Source organism: Schistocerca serialis, chromosome 5, assembly GCF_023864345.2.
Source record: "Schistocerca serialis cubense isolate TAMUIC-IGC-003099 chromosome 5, iqSchSeri2.2, whole genome shotgun sequence".
NCBI lineage: Eukaryota > Metazoa > Arthropoda > Insecta > Orthoptera > Acrididae > Schistocerca > Schistocerca serialis.
Genome location: NC_064642.1, coordinates 243,287,928 through 243,310,055, shown reverse-complemented (window position 1 = coordinate 243,310,055; position 22,128 = coordinate 243,287,928). Strand labels below are relative to the sequence as shown.

Genomic DNA, 22,128 nt, shown 5'->3' with positions numbered 1-22,128 from the left:
CATCCTTGACCTCTCCCACTCAACATTTAACTTCACTTTTTGTTCCTCACCTTTTCTTCCTACTAACTGTCTATCACACTACTATGAACTTTTGTCCACTCAGTTTAGCTTATACCTCCCCCACCTACTTACAAAAAAACTCCGTCACTATCCCTTCAGTACTCTTACACAGAACATAAATACATAGAAACATAATTAAATAGTATAATACATATATAATTAACTACAGAGGGAAAAGTGTAAGCCAACGATAAACTAATGACAATGCAGGCAACACTAAAAAATCCAACACACGCTTATAAGTATACAAATAAACAGTGAACAGTGGTGTACGAAAAAGTGTGGTGTGTAAAACGTAAGGAAAGCATAGTTCTTCAGGGCAGCGAAAAATCATACAAAAACCATCAGTGTCTAATAAATAAATAGCCAAAGACGTGCTAGCAGTCGGCATTTTCTGATGTAGGCGAAGTACCAAGCAGAATTTACATAAGTGAAAACCAACAATCTGTTAACGAACTGTTTTCTGTTTTTTGCATCTACAAAACAAATGAAATTGTAAATTCTCTGATTACAGACTACTGATGACGCTTTACTTCAATAACAACGGGGCTGGTGAGAAAAACACATTTTCTTGTAGTTGTAATGACGGAGCAAAACTACCCGCAGGAATTGTAAAGCAGCTAAGAAAAATATGGCCACAAATTTAAGAGCTGAAAGTCAAGTTAACCTAATAATAAAATGGATCTGTTAACACGCGGCCCTACACAACCAACCACCACAAGTAAGTATACCCACGGTAGTTGTGGCTTTGAGAATTTGGTGATGGCGACTCGCTTTTTGTAAACTATACAACGAAACAACCATATTTCAATGGGCAGTCCGTTATTTCCTGGACTTGGTGCAGATAACATGAACGCAGCTGTTTTCAAGGACAGCTCTCCAAAAGGCGGCCCCAATTCTTATGCCGCTCGTCGAATGCTTGTGAATGGTCCCTCATCAAAGTGTCCCCAAAATTTCTTCCGCAAAGCCCGCTGTTTGAAGCAGGCGTGCACGGCCAACATTCGTTTTCGACACCTAATGTGAGACATAAAACTCTCTCCATCCGAACTGGCCTTGGAAAGCCCAACGGTACCGACCGGCCGCCGTGTTATCCTCTCAGCCCAGGGGCGTCACTGGATGCAGATACGGAGGGGCATGCGGTCAGCACATCGCTCTGCCGGCCGTTCTCAGTTTTCGTGACCGGAGCCGCTACGTCTCAATCAAGTAGCTCTTCAGTTTGCCTCACCAGGGCTGAGTGCACCCCGCTTGCCAACAGCGCTCGGCAGAACGGACGGTCATCCATCCATGTGCTAGCCCAGCCCGACAGTGCTTAACTTCGGTGATCAGACGGGAGCCGGTGTTACCACTGTGGCAAGGCCGTTGGTTATTTGAGACACAGCTGCATAATAATTCATACAGTATTCAGGATACCTACTATATGTATAGTAGACTTCTGAGCAACTTACACACTACGGTTCGTACAGGAAAATGTAACAAATACAGAAAACACAATTTGCTGAATTGACACACTTTTGTAACTTTATAGCTATGATGAAGACATCTAAATATTTTCTTCCTTTTCTTTACTTCATTTTAAAAAATTTTCTTATTACTACCACTTTTCTTATTAATTGCAAACGTGTATGTTAAACCATAGGGTTTCTAACATATTTGTTATGAGGCCTTGTAAGTGAGTCGAGAATGGACTCTCGATAGCGGTCAGAGAATTGGTAACGATGTCGTGTCGTTGCTCCTGGTTTTGCGTCTAACGTACTGCTGTTAAATTCTAAAAAATACCCGCGCCTATCGTATTCATACCTAGAACACACGGCAAGTAATCCGTGAACAGTAACGCTTAGCTGAATGCATGAGGACCGTCTCGCGAGAACCATTACGAAACCAGTACTAAATTGGGGATCCCTTCATGTCTCAAAATGTCTCCTACCGATCGCTCCCTCCTTTTAGTGAAGTTGTCCCACAAATTTCTTGTCTCCCCAGTTCTGTTCAGTACCAGCTCGTTAGTTACATGATCTACCTCTCTAATCTTCAGCATTCTCCTGTAGCACCACATTTCAAAAGCTTCTGTTCTCTTATTGTCTAAACTCTTTATTGTACATGTTTCACTTCCATATACCGCTACACTCCAGACAAATACCTTCAGAAAAAGACTTCCTAACACATAAATTTACATTCGCTGTTGGCAAATTTCTCTTCTTCAGAAACGCTTCCCTTGCCACTGCCCGTCTACATTTCATATCCTCTCCACTTCGGCCCGTATTTTGCTGCCCAAATTGCAAAATTCATCTACTCCATTTCCTAATCTAATTTTCTTAGCACCGCCTGATTTATTGTGACGGCATGCCATTACCCTTCTCTTACTTTTGTTGATATTATTCTCATAATCTCTTTTCAGGACGCCATCAATTACGTGCAGCGTCCTTTGTCTTTGGTTTCCTTTACCGCTTGCTCAGTGTACAGACTGAATGACATTGGGGATAGTCTACAACCCAGTATCCCTCCCTTCTCAAGTACTGTTTCCCTTTCATGTCCTTGGACTCTTACAACTGCAGCCTGGTTTCTGTACAAGCTGTATATAATCTTTCGCTCGCCGTATTTTATACCTACTGCCTTTAGAATTTCATAAAGTGTATTCCAGTCAACATTGTGAAATTTTTTCTCTAAGACTACAAATACTATAAACGTAGAATTGCCTTTTTACGAGGGGCGTTCAATATCTAAAGCCACACATTTTTTATCAGACAGTTTAGGTTAAAAATGCGAAGTTTTTTGTGGGACATCGTGGAATACTCCCGCGTCTGACCCTATAGTTTCGTGAATTCCCAGTAGGCGGCGACGTTGTATGTACCCTTCAGAATGACGTCTGTAACGGACGTGCACCCCAAGCCGACAGCTGTCACTGAATTTTTTTGGAGGAAAACCACAGAATCGCAGTTATTCATAGACGTTTGCAGAATGTCTACTGAGACCTGGCACTGAACAAATGCACGGTGAGACGTTGGGCGAGGGGCTGTCATCATTGCAACAAGGCCACGTAAACCTGTCCGACCTCCCACGTGCCAGCCGGCCACACACAGCTGTGAATCCTGCAATGTTCGAACGTGAGGACAATCTCATTCAAGGTTATCGTCGGACCACAGTCAATCATCTCGCTGCACAACTGGACACCTCTGTTGGTACTGCTGCCGCACTCGTCCACTAGTTGAGGTACGAAAAGATGTGCGCCCACTGCGTTCCTCCGCGCCTAAGATGAGACCATAAAGAGCAAGATAGGACCATCTGAGTGGAGTTGCTTGCGCGTTAAGAGGCTGATCGTGACAATATTTTGCAGAACATCGTCACAGGCGATGAAATATGGGTTCATCACCTCGAACCGAAAAAGTGTTACATTACTTACTGAATGCCTCCCATATAAATTATCTTCTAAGATAAGTGTTAGAGCCATTATTGCCACGCGTCTTCATAAATTTCGTCGGGAATCAGTCTGATCACCCCCCAGATCTACACTCACCAGTTTTTATATTCTTGCTTAAGTAAGTCGTGTCTGTATTTTGCCAGCGTGACTCATTAAACTGACTGTTCTGTAATATACGTGGGTGAACCGTGACTGGCTCATGTTATAAGCTGGATTTACCCTTCGTTGCAATTCCGTGTTTAGTCCCCCCCACGGTTATCGTGATTATGCTGTTATCCTCTCCTTTCGCGGGCGGCAGCAGCGTTGTGTATCGATATTCGCACCTTAGACTATCTTTGATCTGGCGCTTATAGTTTCCGGCTGGGCGGTGTGCGACCAGTCGGTCGGTTGGCGTGCAGCAGCGAGGAATTCTCCGCGGGACATAGTTTGGCTTGGGCCGCTGGTGGTCTCTACGCGGTGTCGGAGTGTGTGGGGCTGTTCCCATTGCTACGAGGTCCGTGGTTCACCGACCCTGGACACGAAAGTTGAATTCTGATTTAATCTAGCAGCAAGTCAAGACTGCTCACATTGTGTCGTTTGGAGTTCGTTGTCAGCTGTCGGGACATTCCCACGAGCAACAACGTGGTTTTCAAGTTGGAAAATTCCAGTTACCCTCCTGTGGATTTTCACTGTATTTGGTTATTTGAATTGAAGTGCACCAGCGGAAACTTCTGCCTTGTGGCCGTTAACGTTCCGGTTACCTGCCCTGGCCGTTGACGTAAATTTCAGGCAGTGTAGTTTCCTCATCGTGTTGCTGCTGTTTAGCACGGTGTGTAGTTTGACAGGTCCAGTATGATTGGTCGTGGGCGTCAATATCTTCTACGTTGTTCCGTTGAACTCCCTGTTGTGCCCTGGTCCAGTGAAGAGGAATTTATCTTGTCGGTGGGTCCGTTGACGTCGGTCGGTTGGGTTGTCATCGGATCGTGAATGGTTGGCCTGACTGCCTGTCTCACGAAAGAGAGCGATAGTGTTTGAATTGCAGGACAAGTCTCGAACATCTGAGTGCCCTTGGGTGTACCGCCTTTTCTTTTTTATTTGTTCTTGTTGTTTGTACTTGTATGGCTTCTAGCTGATTTTTTTAAAATTAGTGTTGTTTTGCCCTTAAGGCGTAAGATTCCTTAGGCCTTCAGCCTAATTTAAAGAACTCTTTAACGTAAGACCTTCGGCATTTTAAAGGTTTTAATGTTGTTGAATTTTAAGTTTTGGGCCTTCAGCCGATTTTGAGTTTGAGTTGTTTTGCTCTTACGGCCTTCAACGTAAATTAAAGAACTGCTGGCCGGCCGGTGTGGCCGAGCGGTTAAAGGCGCTACAGTCTGGAACCGCACGACCGCTACGGTCGCAGGTTCGAATCCTGCCTTGGGCATGGATGTGTGTGATGTCCTTAGGTTAGTTAGGTTTAAGTAGTTCTAAGTTCTAGGGGACTTATGACCACAGCAGTTGAGTCCCATAGTGCGCAGAGCCATTTGAACCATTTTTTAAAGAACTGTTGTAAAATAAGGCTTGCCTTTTAAATTTCTGATTATGCTTGAGGTTTAACTTATTGGCCTTCAGCCATTTTTAAATTAAAGTTGCTTTCAGCCAGTAATTAAGTCCCGAAGATTAAAGCTGCGTGTTCAAAAAAACATTTTTTTGGGCTATTGTAATGTTTGATCAAATAATAAAGTTGTATGTTGTATGCCCGTGTGAGGTTGATAGATCCTCCATCGGGCGCCTCCCCAGGTGGCGGATAGGGGAAAGTATCCCAGATATGGGTGGCACCGAGGAAATCAAATACCCGGGGCGGACCAAAACTATCACATCTTCGAGGATAAGTACCCGGAGTAAAAACCGGCGAAACGAAGAAAACTAACACAAAAGCCCAGACACGTCTGTGTGGTAACCACCGGTACTCTGGCCAGCGTCTGTCACCAATGGTGCGGCTGATACGAGCTCCAGGAACTGAAAATTCCTGGTTCTACCAAACTGGCGCAAGCCAGACGAATTACAAGCATAATGGCAAGTACACCTAAAAACAACATTACCCCAGGTGGACGATCCACCCGTCGCAAGACGGCAACCAGGCACTCGGATTCTGGGGGACCTGGAGATGTACTAAAGGGCGAGTCGGAGCGCTCTGGCAAACTACCCAAGAAAACACACACATACTTTGGCACCTTCAACATACAGACACTAATACAAACGGGAAAATTACACAATCTAACAACGGAACTCACCAGTCAAAAGATCTCGATCCTAGCGCTACAAGAAACAAGATACACGGATTCAGACACAATAGACTACGGAAACTACAGATTCTTCAAGAGTGGAACCAACAGGAAAATCGGCAAAGGAGGAGCACTCCTCGGCATGGCCTTCGCAGTAAACAAAAACATCCTAGACTCAGTAAAAGAAGTCAGCGCGATCAACAACAGGCTCATGACCATGCGAATCAAACACGCCAACAAGAACTACACTCTCATCAACGTACATACCCCCACGAACGCAGACAACAAGGACAAACCAGAAGAAACAGACAAATTCTGGGACAAACTCGAAACCACCCTGGCAAAAATACCCCAAGACAACGCGAAAATTCTACTAGGCGATTTCAACGCACAAATCGGCAGAGAAAAACGCTACAGAAAAACAGTAGGAAATTTCCCTGCACACAAATTCACCAACAAAAACGGCACCAGACTGATCGAACTCTGCCAGCAAAACAACCTCAAAATCATGTCAACCTCCCTGATGAAAAAGCCCAAGAAACAAAAGACGTGGCGATCACCAGTCCACTCACTAGGCGAATTCCAGATAGATCACGTGGCAATCTCCTATGAATACCAGAAAGAAATCTACGACGTCCAAGTGAGAAAAGGCGCCAACATAGATTCGGACCACTACCTAACAAGAATCAAAATCAAACTCACACCAAGAAGACAACACAAAAAGAAATTGACCTCACCGAAATTTGATACAAGAAAGATCAGAGAATCGAACATCACAGAACACTGGGAAAAACAAGAGGCGAAAGATTGGACCAGCTTTAAACAAGAAATTGTGAACACAGCCAAGGAACTGATCCCGCTGACTAGAAAACCCAAGCACCCTTGGTGGAACACTACCTGCGAAATCGCCCTACAAAATCGAAGAACAGCTTTCACAAACTACAACAGCAACAAAACACAAGAAACACAGGACAACTTCTATGAAATTCGAAGACAAACATCGAAAACAATAAGACAAGAGAAACGCAAATACATAAACGATCAGCTAAACTCCATCGAAGAAGACTTCAGAAATTTCAACACACGGGATTTCTACAGGACGTTCGCCAACCAAGTCAAAGGATACTCACCACAGAACCTCTGCTTCAGAAAAGAAGACGGAAAACTGGCACTTACCAACAAAGAAAACTGTGAAGAGCTCGCGAAGTACTTTTCAAAATTACTAAATTGCCCGGAACCTAACTCAACCTTCGAACCCCGAGAACCGGCCAACGCACCGGAAGACTCACCATCACCAACAAAAGAAGAAATCCTCCACTGCATAAAGTAACTGAAAAACAACAAGGCAGCCGGTGAAGACGGAATAACGGCAGAACTGCTGAAGAACCTAGGACCAAACTCGCTAAACGAAATCACACAAATCATACAGAACACCTGGACAACCGAAATCATACCTGACGACTGGAAGACCGCACTCATTCACCCGCTACGCAAGAAAGGTGACAGGACAGACACAAACAATTATAGAGGAATTTCTCTGCTACCGATCATCTACAAAATTCTATCAACCTGCCTTCTCACCAGAACGCAATGACAACTGGAACCCGCCATCTCGGAATACCAAGCGGGTTTCAGACCCAACAGAGCCTGCCCCGAACAAATCTTCAACATGAAATCAATCATAAAATCCCACATGACAAGCCCCAAAAAAATCATCTGCACTTTCGTCGACTTCAAAAAGGCTTACGACTCGATCGACAGAAAGTCCCTCATCCAAATCCTCAGAGAAAAAGGCCTAGACCAAAAGACCCGAAGACTAATCGAACAGACACTAACCAATACAAAATCCAAAGTCAAATTCATGGGCGAAATCTCGGACCCCTTTGAAATCCACACTGGCCTAAGACAAGGAGATGGACTATCCCCGCTATTGTTCAACATCGTCCTGGACAAAGTAATGAGCGAATGGGAAGCTGAAGTCAGGAGACAAAACACCTGGAGACCAGTCACACTAGGAAGGAAAAGACTGGAAATCCCTTACCTAGCATTCGCAGACGACCTAGCGATACTGACCTATGACCCAACATCAGCAAAAACACAGATCGAAATCCTGAAAGAATGCGCCGAGAAAGTCGGCCTACAAATCTCTTTTGAAAAAACGCAAGTCCTAACAAGAGAAGGCGACGACATCACAACCAAGTACGGCAAAATTAAAGGGGTCACACACTTCAGATACCTAGGCGAAATCATCGAACCGACCGGAACAGAGAAACTGGCTTACGAAGACAGACAACAGAAGACACGGAAATCACTAGGCATGGTACGAAACGTCTACAACAAACAATGCATTTCCAGAAACACCAAGATCAGACACTATAACACAGTGATCAAACCCGCCGTACTGTATGCCAGCGAAACACTAGCACTCAACAGGAAAATCAAAATTGAAGAAATCAAAAAAGAAGAACGCAAAATCATGAGGAAAATTTTAGGAGGAAGACCCACACCAGATGGCTACAGACTACAGAAGAACTCAACAGTAGAAGCATATTCGAACATCGAGAACGATATGAGAAAAGGCGCCTTAAATTCTACGGACATTTAGATAGACTCCCTGAAACAAGACTCACCAAGAAAATTCTAGAACACATCAAGACACTTAAAGTCTCGACACCCTGGATGGAAGGAGTCCGAAAAGACCTACAAGCAATTGGCACCACAAACACCACAGACAGAAGCACCTTCCGAAAACACATAGACAATTGGGAAGTAAAGTCAGAAGCGCTAAAACAGCGGACCAAACAAGAATGGTCTGAGGAGAGAAAAGAGGCCCTCTCCAAGAGAATGAAGGAGTACTGGAAGGACAAGAAGAACAAGCCTTCAAAGTCATAAGCTTAACGATTTCCTTTTAGGGAAAATTCGCCAACAATAACAATAACAATAAAGTTGTATGTTCGAGTGTAACTGACAGCCCGCTATTTTGGTCCCTTTCCACATTTTAAACTACCTGTCCTGTCCTGAGGATTTAGCAGGGCGTCTCAGTGGGCATGCTGAAAATAATGCCCCCTAATTTTTTACCTGAAAACTCTTAAAGTTTTTTAAATAAAACAAACTTTATTAATCTTCTATACCTTTATTCTTCATGTCTATATATTTATTTCTCAACAGTCACCCTCGAGTCGAAAACGTTTCTGCCAACGAGAGAAAACTTTTTGACACTATCCCTGTAGAATGTTTGACTTTGTGGACAGAGCCACAAGCTGACCTCTGCCCACATCGCTTCATTACTATCAGAGCGAGGTCCTTGAGGTGTTCTTTAAGGTTTGGTGACGTATGAAAATCGAATGGGGGCCAATTTAGGACTGTATGGAGAATGACCGATGACAGTGAACCCAAGGTATCAGAGTGTTGCTGATATTGCAGCACAGGTCTGTGGCCGGTATTCTCAAGTCGAAGGAGATGGTGGTCCATGTGTGAACGAACTTTGCAGATTCGTGCTTTTAGTTTTCTGAGGATCCTACAGTACACCGACATAGTCACGTTCATGGAGGTAAAAAAAGAAGGGAGATGACACAACAGACTTACGCTGTACTTTATTTTGAAGCCAAAGAGGACGCCATATTAAGTAACCCAAAAATTAGCAGACTACTATGAAACTTCCTGCAGATTAAAACTGTGTGCTGGACCGAGACTCGAACTCGGGACCTTTGCCTTTCGCGGGCACGTGCTCTACCATCTGAGCTACCCATGGACGACTCACGCCCCGTCCTCACAGCTTCAATTCTGCCAGTACCTCGTCTCCTAATTTCCAGGCTTCTCAGAAGCTCTTCTGCGAACCTTTGAGAACTAGCACTCCTGGAAGAAAGGATATTGCGGAGACATGGCTTAGCCACAGCCTGGGGGAAGTTTCCAGAATAAGATTTTCACACAGCAACGGAGTGTGCGCTGATTCTGCAAGGTTCGCAGAAGAGCTTCTGAGAAGTTTGGAAAGTAGGAGACGAGGTTACTGAAGGAATTGAAGCTGTGAGGACGGGTCTTCAGTCGTGCTTGGGTAGCTCAGATGGTAGAGCACTTGCCCGCGAAAGTCAAAGGTCCTAAGTTGGAGTCTCGGTCCAGTACACAGTTTTAATCTGCCAGGAAGTTTCATATCACCGCACACTCCGCTGCAGAGTGAACATCTGATTCTAGCAGACTACTGTTTACGAGTGCTTCTTGTTCATTGTTTCTGTCGTGTGCGCGCAGCAGCTGTTTTAAATACTAACAATTATAGAGTTTACACGAATAACATAGTGTCATGAAGGCAACTGCGAACGTTTTTCTATTCGTGAATGAGTATTGCTCTAGTAATTCGACACAGTCAGAGTGACGTAACGGGTAAGTGTCACCGCGGAGAATTATGAGGGTATGAATTCCGTGAACCTAATGTTTTGGGCTAGTGAAGGTCGGCTTGAAGTTTGCGACGTAATGCCATCTAACTTCTTTTTTTACCTCCATGACTACGTTACACACCACCATGTTACGCTCGGTAATTCGGAACTCTCCAGCGGCAGAGAGTTGCAACTTAGTCAGCAAAGCGGGAAATCCGACGAGTAATAAGCATGACACATAAACGTTAACTGATCCTGGGAACAATAAAAAGTTAAGAGGTATTACTTTTCAGCACACTCTCGTACACACCTGTGAGCACATGCCTTCTTTGGAATTGGAGTTATTACCTTCGTCTAGAAGTCGGAGGGTATATCGCCTGTCTCGTATTTCCAGCACATTAGGTGGAATAGTTCTGTCGTGGCTGGCTCTGCCAAGGAAATCAGTAACTCTGAGGAAACGTCTATTCTAGGTAACTTGTTTCGACTTAGATATTTTTGGACTCTCTCAGATTTTTCTCGTAGTGATATACAGGGTGATTCAAAAAGAATACCACAACTTTAGGAATTTAAAACTCTGCAACGACAAAAGGCAGAGCTAAGCACTATCTGTCGGCGAGTTAAGGGAGCTATAAAGTTTCATTTAGTTGTACATTTGTTCGCTTGAGGCGCTGTTGACTAGGCGTCAGCGTCAGTTGATACTAAGATGGCGACCGCTCAACAGAAAGCTTTTTGTGTTATTGAGTACGGCAGAAGTGAATCGACGACAGTTGTTCAGCGTGCATTTCGAACGAAGTATGGTGTTAAACCTCCTGATAGGTGGTGTATTGAACGTTGGTATAAACATATTACAGAGAATGGGTGTTTGTGCAAAGGGAAAAGTTCTGGACGGCCGAGAACGAGTGATGAAAGTGTAGCACGCATCCAGCAAGCATTTGTTCGCAGCCGAGGAAAATCGACTCGCAGAGCTAGCAGAGAGCTGCAAATTCCACAATCAACTGTATGGAGAGTCCTACGAAAAAGGTTAGTTATGAAACCTGAACGTCAACTACCCGAGGCGATGGATCGGCCGCCAGGCAGCCCGTGACAGAGCACTTCATCACTGGCCTCCAAGAAGCCCTGATTTTACCCCCTGCGATTTTTTCTTAAGGGGGTATGTTAACGATATGGTGTTTCGGCCACCTCTCCCAGCCACCATTGATGATTTGAAACGAGAAATAACAGCAGCTATCCAAACTGTTACGCCTGATATGCTACAGAGAGTGTGGAACGAGTTGGAGTATCGGGTTGATATTGCTCGAGTGTCTGGAGGGGGCCATATTGAACATCTCTGAACTTGTTTTTGAGTGAAAAATAGCCTTTTTAAATACTCTTTGTAATGATGTATAACAGAAGGTTATATTATGTTTCTTTCATTAAATACACATTTTTAAAGTTGTGGTATTCTTTTTGAATCACCCTGTATATCCCATCTCATCATATTCATCTTCTTCCCCCCTTTCTATAATACTGCTTTTAAATTTATTTCCCTTGTAGAGCCCCTCTAAATACTTCTTCCACCTTTTAGTATTTCCTTCTTTGCTTAATATTGGCATGACACAAGAGCCCTTCACATTTATGCAGTTGCTTCTCCTTTCTCCAAAGATTGTCCCACAGCGGTTTCTATCTTTACCCTAATTATACGTGTTTCTACGGCCTTGCATTTGTCCTCTAACCATTCTTACTTGGTTATTTTGCACTTCTGCTAATCTCATGTTTTAGACTTCTGCATTCCCTTTCACCTGCTTCATTTTCTGCGTTTTTATATTCTCTCCTTTCGCCAAATAAATTCAGTACCTCTTGTGTTACCCAAGGATTTTTCCTAGGACTTGTCATTTACCTATTTTATCTCCCGCTGCCTTTACTATTAATCTGTCAAAGCTTTACATTCGTCTTCTTCGGTATTTTCCTCCCTTGTTTGTAAAATTTTGTTAATATTCTGTTTCTTACATTTTTACTTACAATAAATTACGATCTAGGTCCAGATCAGCCACTGGGAATGTCTTACAGTTTAAAATTTTGGTTCAATATCTCTGTCTTACCATTACGTAATCAATCTGGAATCTTTCAACGCCTCCAGGTTTCTCCCTCGTATAGAACCTTCACACATGATTTTTAAATCAAATGTTCTGTGTAAAACTATGCAAGGGAGATTCCTCTTACATTTCTTTCCCCCAGTCCGTATACTGTTTTTTCTACCCTTCAAAACTGTTTTTCCTACCCTTCCTTTTCCTAATATCGGATTCCAGTCCCCAATCACAATTACATTTTCCTCTCCCTCGAGTCTCTGACGCAGTCAAAGTAGAAACTTTTGTGACAGTCTTTTATGGAAGGAAGCAATCACATGTTCAAATCGAGTATTAAGTGCTCTCTGTATTAAACTGAAAGCTATTTCTTGTGCAGTAATCCAAAATTCTTTCTATCTCTTCCTATTTTTATTAAGTCGTTATTAATACAGAAAGTTATCTATTTCAGCACTGACTCACAAAGGGTAATAATTTACAGTTTCAGTTCGGCTAAAAATTACGTCTCTCGTAATTCAAGTTGCAGAAATCATAACTGCGCAAGTGTCTAGACTTATAAACCCAATAGTAGTGAAGATCATTAAATGGTTGGCACTAACGTCGGATTATACCACAATTTTAAATAAAAAAGATTTTAGTCCGCAAATAGAGGCGAAACTGTAACTAATGAGTTATAGTCACTGTAATTAACGTCAGTTGTATTAACCATACGCCCAATATATATACACTCCTGGAAATGGAAAAAAGAACACATTGACACCGGTGTGTCAGACCCACCATACTTGCTCCGGACACTGCGAGAGGGCTGTACAAGCAATGATCACACGCACGGCACAGCGGACACACCAGGAACCGCGGTGTTGGCCGTCGAATGGCGCTAGCTGCGCAGCATTTGTGCACCGCCGCCGTCAGTGTCAGCCAGTTTGCCGTGGCATACGGAGCTCCATCGCAGTCTTTAACACTGGTAGCATGCCGCGACAGCGTGGACGTGAACCGTATGTGCAGTTGACGGACTTTGAGCGAGGGCGTATAGTGGGCATGCGGGAGGCCGGGTGGACGTACCGCCGCATTGCTCAACACGTGGGGCGTGAGGTCTCCACAGTACATCGATGTTGTCGCCAGTGGTCGGCGGAAGGTGCACGTGCCCGTCGACCTGGGACCGGACCGCAGCGACGCACGGATGCACGCCAAGACCGTAGGATCCTACGCAGTGCCGTAGGGGACCGCACCGCCACTTCCCAGCAAATTAGGGACACTGTTGCTCCTGGGGTATCGGCGAGGACCATTCGCAACCGTCTCCATGAAGCTGGGCTACGGTCCCGCACACCGTTAGGCCGTCTTCCGCTCACGCCCCAACATCGTGCAGCCCGCCTCCAGTGGTGTCGCGACAGGCGTGAATGGAGGGACGAATGGAGACGTGTCGTCTTCAGCGATGAGAGTCGCTTCTGCCTTGGTGCCAATGATGGTCGTATGCGTGTTTGACGCCGTGCAGGTGAGCGCCACAATCAGGACTGCATACGACCGAGGCACACAGGGCCAACACCCGGCATCATGGTGTGGGGAGCGATCTCCTACACTGGCCGTACACCACTGGTGATCGTCGAGGGGACACTGAATAGTGCACGGTACATCCAAACCGTCATCGAACCCATCGTTCTACCATTCCTAGACCGGCAAGGGAACTTGCTGTTCCAACAGGACAATGCACGTCCGCATGTATCCCGTGCCACCCAACGTGCTCTAGAAGGTGTAAGTCAACTACTCTGGCCAGCAAGATCTCCGGATCTGTCCCCCATTGAGCATGTTTGGGACTGGATGAAGCGTCGTCTCACGCGGTCTGCACGTCCAGCACAAACGCTGGTCCAACTGAGGCGCCAGGTGGAAATGGCATGGCAAGCCGTTCCACAGGACTACATCCAGCATCTCTACGATCGTCTCCATGGGAGAATAGCAGCCTGCATTGCTGCGAAAGGTGGATATACACTGTACTAGTGCCGACATTGTGCATGCTCTGTTGCCTGTGTCTATGTGCCTGTGGCTCTGTCAGTGTGATCATGTGATGTATCTGACCCCAGGAATGTGTCAATAAAGTTTCCCCTTCCTGGGACAATGAATTCACGGTGTTCTTATTTCAATTTCCAGGAGTGTATATATATATATATATATACATCCCGTCTTCTTTCCTACAAACTTGCTGCTGATAAGTTTTGCTCCAATACAGCCTTACACGAAGTATTATTCAGTGTAGATTACAAAATTATCAGGCTAAAGCTTCGCGCGAATTTTTTTTTTCTTTTTTTTTAAATTTTGAAGTTATAAAACTCGCTGTCTGCCATTGGGCAGCATGAGTGCAAGCCTTAACATTATCTGCGACTTGGTCCCTTTGGTCGAGAGTTGCAGCAAGCTTAGTATTCAAATATTTTATTTGATCTCGGTTTTACAGCACTTAGCCATTTCAGTGTGATAATAGGTATATTGGAAATGTAATATCAGCATTTTTAGACCAAGTTAATCCGTAATGTCAGTCGTAGGATAGCGTCAACAGATAACTCCTGATATTTCCAGAACACAACAAATTGTTATATTTTGTAGGTTCTTGTATTGTCTGCGTATAAGAGACTTAACCGACATTGGCTCAGTGTATTACTGTTATTGATAGATGTTATGAACATGGCCCTGGCTTCTTGACAATTCGAGCAAAGTGTGATTTGTGTCTCTATACGTTACACCATCGCAACCGCAGGCACGGGACTCAGTTTCATAAATCGAAGTAGGTGCTCCTGGGATGATTCATAATTTAATCTTATTTTGTTTATCGCAGAGACAGTTCGTCATTGCCCGCTATTGTGCTTAAACCAGGATGTACTCGTGGTTTATAGTTGGATTTCAGCATAACCACGTCCGTTGATCTTGAAACGATTCATCTTGAAGGCGTGGCCGGATGATCGAACGATGCTACCACGCCCGTATTTGTCCTATGTTACCAAAGGGTAAATGTGGGTAACTCACAAGAGTTTTCAATGCAGGGAAAACTGTAATCCAGTACTCCACGTATTAATCAATTTTTACACGTTCTGTCAGTCTACTCATGTGTGTTGCAAGTCAACCACGTAACTATGCAGTCCTCTGATTTTCACCTGAAACAGGATTCTAATGATGTCTAACGCCGAAGAGCTTAAAAATGGATTGATAAATGGAGGAATACGGGATTCTACTTTTCTCTGCGTTGCAATTTCTTTATCTTCGACCGATTCAGCAAACTGCAGTCTACACAAATTATTCACCATGGTCACCTCCCCCCCCCCCCCCCCCCCCGGGTGCTTTTTGGCACATCTTTGTTACTGTCGGAAGAAACTTTGACGTCACGGTTCTCAAACATCGATCCCCCCATAGCGCAGGACAGGGATTCCCTCTTTAAAATTGGCACTTTGCCGTCTCCAACAGTACGTTTTTAAGTGTTTTTTGCAACCATATTTATGTTTATAAATGTAGTCTGCAAGAACTGTTTTGATTTTCATTTGACAAGAAAATAGTTTTGACAAAGGTTATTTGCTTCCAGAGGTCACGTGAATGACATATCCTAAAATGATCACTAACATTAAAAAAATAGGACTATGGGATTTTGAAAGCATACTAGCATATCTATTTGAGCCAAATCAATGACATATCTCTGAGGTAGGCATGATAAGACATTATTGAAAAACAAAAATATTCGTATTGTAATGTGCTCTGTACGACTAACTGAAAGCTGCATAAAACAGTATAAAATCGTAAGAAGCACTAAAAGTAGGCGAGAAAACCGGTTAACGTCGCAGTAAACGGAACATATACCGAGAACCCCATGGGTCAATATGCCGTTTCCATCCCTACTATAAAAAACGCAATCCAGCTTAAAAAATGCTAGTAACCGTTGTATTATTTGGAGTATGTCAGTGAAATGATTTTAGGTATCGGAAATAGAAAGGGCTTTTGGAAGCAGACTGTGTGGACTATTTTCTTGTCACATGGAAATTAACACAGTGCTTTCAGATAGCAAAGCAAATCCTAAAATTTTATTGAACCGGTTTTTTTTCCCCCGTACATTATGTAAACTAGAATGAAATCACTTTCTTCTCCCTTAAGACTACATTGTGTTTAGTATTTGGTGCGAATGCACATTCTGATCCTACCGCGACCACCGAGCGAGGTGGCGCAGTGGTTAGACACTGGACTAGCATTCGGGAGGACGACGGTTCAATCCCGCGTCCGTCCATCCTGATTTAAGTTTTCCCTGGTTTCCCTAAATCCCTCCAGGCAAATGTCGGGATGGTTCCTTTCAAAGGGCACGGCCGACTTCCTTCCCCGTCCTTCCCTAATCCGATGAGACCGATGACCTCGCTGTCTGGTCTCCTTCCCCAAAACAACCAACCTACCGCAACCGTCCAACAAGTCGTGTATTCGACCAGTCAGTTGAGAGCGGACAGTGTTAACTAATGGACTTGCGATTTTCGTGTGTCAACGTTGTCGCTGGGTCACAAAGTGCAGTGTAGCAACATCACTAAATCAAGTGTTCAAGACATTCACCAGAGTGTTTCAGAGAAGAGAAAAATCTGTGTAAAGTTTGTCCCACATAACTTGACTCCCGAACAAAAACAACGACGTGTGGACCTATGCCGCGGCTTGACTGAAATGCAAAACGCGGACTATTCTTTTCTGGAAAAAACCGTCGCGGTTGACCTTGGTGTTATCAGTGTGAACCTACCACAAAACAACGAAGTGCAGAAATTCGTATGAACGGGCAACTTCTTCACGACGTAACCTACTCTCAAGAGAAAGGACTTTTCTGGCAGTCACATAGTCTTATGAGCGTTCTGTGCGTTGCACTCAAGTGCGGGGAGACTACACTGGGGTGACAAAAATCAGGGGATACCTCATAATGTCGTGCCGGACCTCCTTTTGCCCAGCAAAGTGCAGCATGGACTCAACAAACCTTTGGAAGTCCCCTACAGATATATTGAACCATGCTGCCTCTACAGCCGTCCATACTTGCGAAAGTGTTGCCGGTGCAAGATTTTGTGTACGGACTGACTTCTTGATTATGTCCTACAAGTCTTCTAAGGGATTCATGTCGGTCGATCTGGATGGTCAAGTGATTCTCTCGAACCTCCCATAATGTTCTTCAAACCAGTCGCGAACAATTGTGGCGCGGTGATATGACATAGTTGTTTGGGAACATTAATTCCATAAATGACTGCAAATAGCCGAACATAACCATTTACAGTCAATTATCCGTTCAGTTGGAGCTGAGGATTCATTTCATTCCATGTAAACAGAGCCCACTCCATTACGGAGACACCACCATCTTGCACAGTCAAATGGTTCAAATGGCTCTGAGCACTATGGGACTTAACATCTATGGTCATCAGTCCCCTAGAAATTAGAACTACTTAAACCTAAGGACAGCACACAACACCCAGCCATCACGAGGCAGAGAAAATCCCTGACCCCGCCGGGAATCGAACCCGGGAACCCGGGCGTGGGAAGCGAGAACGCTACCGCTCGACCACGAGATGCGGGCTCTTGCACAGTCTCTTGTTGACAACTTATGTCCATGGCTTCATAGGATCTGCACCACACTCGAACCCTACCGTCAGCTCTTACCAACTCAAATTGGGAAATATCAGAAAACGATTTTCCAGTCGTCTAGGGCCCAACCAATATGGTCACGAGCCCAGGAGAGGCGCTGCTTTTAACAACGGCACTCGCGTTGGTTGCCTGCTGCTATCAACCATTAACACTAAATTTCCCCGCACTCTCCTATCGGATACTTTCGTCGTACATCCCACAGTGATTTCTGACGTTATTTCATGCAGTGTTGCTCGCCTGATAGCAAAGACCATGCAAAGTCCATGCAAACTCCACAGCTCTCGGCCGTTATGAGAAGGCCGTCGGCCACTGTGTGTCTATGATGAAAGGTAATGCCTGAAACTTGGTATTCTCGGCACACTCTTGACTCCGTGGATCTCGAAATATTGAATTCCCGAAAGATTTCCGAAACTGGATGTCCAAAACGTCTAGCTCCAACTACCATTCCGCGTTCAAAGTTGTTGATTTCTGTCGTGCAGTCGTAAGCATTCCGGAAACCTCTTCACATGAATCAACTGAGTTCAAATGACAGCTTTGCACTGCCCTTTTATACCTTGCTACACTATACTACCGCCATCTGTATATTTGAATATCGCTATCCCGTGACTTTTGTCACCTCAGTGTATGTAGAACCCCTGAAGTGTGAAATCCACCATCTCAACTTTTCTCTACGTTTTATTAATCTAGTCTCGAAACTTCACCTACATCTACATCTACATACATACTCCGCAATCCACCATACGATGCGTGGTGGAGGATACCTCGTACCACAACTAGCCTCTTCTCTCCCTGTTCCACTTCCAAACAGAACGAGGGAAAAATGACTGATTATATGCCTCTGTACGAGCCCTAATCTCTCTTATCTCACCTTTGTGGTCTTTCTACGAAGTGTACGTTGGCGGCAGTAAAATTGTACTGCAGTCAGCCTCAAATGCTGGTTCTCTAAATTTCCTCAGTAGCGATTCACGAAAAGAACGCCTCCTTTCCTCTAGAGACTCCCACCCGAGTTCCTGAAGCATTTCCGTAACACTCGTGTGATGATCAAACCTACCAGTAACAAATCTAGCAGCCCGTCTCTGAATTGCTTCTATGTCCTCCCTCAATCTGACCTGATAGAGATCCCAAACGCTCGAGCAGTACTCAAGAATAGGTCGTATTAGTGTTTTATAAACGGTCTCCTTTACAGATGAACCACAACTTCCCAAAATTCTACCAATGAACCGATGACGACTATCCGCCTTCCCCACAACTGCCATTACATGCTTGTCCCACTTCATATCGCTCTGCAATGTTACGCCCAAATATTTAATCGACGTGACTGTGTCAAGCGCTACCCTACTAATGGAGTATTCAGACATTACCGGATTCTTTTTCCTATTCATCTGCATTAATTTACGTTTATCTATATTTAGAGTTAGCTGCCATTCTTTACACCAATCACAAATCCTGTCCAAGTCAACTTGTATCCTCCTACAGTCACTCAACGACGACACCTTCCCGTACACCACAGCATCATCAGCAAACATTGCTATCCACCCTATCCAAAAGATCATTTATGTAGATAGAAAACAACAGCGGACCTACCACACTTCCCTGGGGCACTCCAGATGATACCCTCACCTCCGATGAACACTCACCATCGAGGACAACGTACTGGGTTCTAGTACTTAAGAAGTCTTCGAGCCACTCACATATTTGGGAACCAATCCCATATGCTCGTACCATAGTTAGGAGTCAGCAGTGGGGCACCGAGTCAAACGCTTTCCGGAAGTCAAGTAATATGGCATCCGTCTGATACCCTTCAGCCATGGTTCGCAAGATATGATGTTAAGAAAGGGCGAGTTGCGTTTCGCAGGAACGATGCTTTCTAAAGCCATGCTGATGCATGGACAGCAACTTCTCTGTCTCAAGGAAATTCATTATATTCGAACTGAGAATATGTTCGAGAATCCTGGAACAAACCGATGTTAAGGATATTGGTCTGTAATTTTGAGGATCCGTCCTTCTACCCTTCTTATATAGAGGTGTCACCTACGCTTTTTTCCAGTCGCTCGGGACTTTACGTTGGGCAAGAGATTCGCGATAAATGCAAGCTAAGTAAGGAGCCAATGCAGTAGAGTACTCTCTGTAAAACCGAATTGGAATCCCATCAGGACCTGGCGATTTATTTATTTTCAACCCACTGAGCTGCTTCACAACCCTAGGGATGTCTATCACTATGTCCTCCATACGGAAATCTGTACGAGACTCAAACGGCGGTATGTTTGTACGATCCTCCTGCGTGAAAGATTTCTCAAATGCTAAATTTAAAATTTCAGCTTTCGTTTTGCTATCTTCCGTTGCCAGGCCAGACTGATCAGTGAGTGACTGGATGCAAGCCTTCGACCCGCTTACCGATTTTACGTAAGACCAGAATTTCCTTGGGTTTTCAGCAAGATCTTTTGCTAAGGTATGTCGGTGGTAGTGGTTGAATGCTTCGCGCATCGCTCTTTTTACAGCAGCACGAATCTCTACTAACTTTTGCCTCATTCTCCCGATCTTTCTTGTACCGCGAGTACAACTGCCTTTGCTTCCTGAGCATTCTCCGAATTGCGCTGTTAAACCACGGTGGGTCTTTTCCGTCCGTAACCCACTTTTTCGGCACATACTTGTCCAATGCGTGATTTACAATGTGTTTAAAATTTGTCCATAGTTCTTCGACGTCCATCGTACCGGAAGTAAATGAAGTCGATTCATTTGGACAGACTGGGTTATCCCTATCACCCTTCCTGTAAATGCAGCACTCGGCTAATGTGGCAGAGGACTAACGTGCCTTGAGGCACTGGACCTGGCCGACGGCCTCCACTGGAAAAAACACGGTCCTCAAAACGTATTATGACGCATTGATAAAGGTTTGAATTCACGGGAAGTACAGGTTCATCGTATTATGGATTCTCTATACAGTGACTATGTGGTCTCTTTGGCTTTCCGCCACTTTTTCTTCTCGGATTTACGGGTGCCGCTTCTATTTTTCAGTTTTTTTTCTTCTTCTTCAGGCACGTCCCGCGAAGCGCGGTAAGTTGTAGTGAGCGCTTTGCCGGTGAGTTTATGGGGCAGTGGCTGGCGTTCCACGGTGCTTCTTTGGCGAGGCTGTCGCCGGGGCGGGTATCGCGGCCATGCATCTCCCAAGGCTGCCCGTCCAGCACACAATGGGCTTTCGAGTTATTTTAATCAGCGCCTTAATTACAGAGAGAGGACAGGAGCGCCCCGCGCCCCACCAATAGCCGGCTGCCGCCCAGACCCCTCAGTCTGCGTACGCAGCGTGCGTGAGCAGTGCGTGCCCAGCCCAGCGCAGTGCCCAGCCGCCAGCCGTCGTCCGTCCCTGCGTACACCACCCTCTGCCACACACCGCACAATGGAGGCCTCTGCATCAGAGCTCGGTAAGGGAGCTCTGCCGCCGCTAGCGCGTGCAGTCGGCGCCGCCACTGGCTACTAGCTGTTACATAACTTACACTTAAGAGACCGCGGGTGATAAAATTCGCCGCCCACTTGTTGCTGGCGCGCGTTCACGCCTCGTTGCCCGGGAAACCGAGTCGGCCACCTGTTTGCATTGGACGTTCTCCATGCTTTCAGACTCTCGATTTGCAAAAGAAACCAAGATAGGGACTTGTTCTTCCAGTGTTACGCGCTGGTCTATTACTATTAAGCTTTATCTTCCACCTGTTTTCACGGAGAATATTGCTTTCGATCTAACAAGATCATATTCAGATCTATGCAGCTATAGCTGCTATGCAACCAGTCACCTCCAAATTCCTGAAAGAATAAACGCCACTCTTCCCAGAGAAAGTCTCAGGTAAAAGTCCCGTGTTCACTTCTCGGTCGGGCACACAGTTTTAATCTGCCAGGAAGTTACAATGCTATGTTGTGTACATTACGACTTTAAACTCTACATCTTTTTCATACATTCACGTGTTGCTAATCACATACGCGCATACAATTAGTGTTGACCATAAAAACTGTGTAACTGAGATAGTGATTCATAAAACATAATTTGCTTGTACGTAGACCGTAAGTCCGTACCGCTAATAAAACTAAAAATGTAACTTGTTTCGTCAAATTCTCCACTCTTTACCTGTTATCGCAAATACAAAGCAGATCCAGTAATCGCGATGCAGAACAGTGTAGCATAATGTTAAAAGCCGATGTGTAGACTAGAGGACGATCTTCAGTTATAATCCCAAATATTCTATTACGAGTATTAGTCACCTACCCCAAAGTTTTGTTGTTCACTTTCGTTATTTCAAACTTAAAAATGTGTGCAGTGAATGAAGGGCTTTGTTAGCAATCGAAACGACGTGTGTCAAAACTGTATTGAGTTCCAG

At 44.7% G+C, this 22,128-nt stretch overlaps 1 protein-coding gene and 1 pseudogene across 1 annotated transcript in view; one reads left to right on the top strand and one right to left on the bottom strand.

Annotated features, from left to right (window-relative positions):
* Window positions 1-1,306: 1,306 nt before the first annotated feature.
* LOC126482943 (5S ribosomal RNA) lies at window positions 1,307-1,424 on the bottom strand (annotated as a pseudogene).
* A 19,610-nt stretch (window positions 1,425-21,034) lies between these two features.
* The window catches only part of LOC126481537 (paramyosin, long form), a 184,594-nt gene continuing 183,500 nt past the window's right edge, over window positions 21,035-22,128 (top strand). The window contains exon 1 of the mRNA XM_050105349.1: window positions 21,035-21,186. Within this exon, the coding sequence (XP_049961306.1) occupies window positions 21,162-21,186 (25 nt within the window). The 5' untranslated portion in view covers window positions 21,035-21,161. The remainder of the gene's footprint in view (window positions 21,187-22,128) is intronic.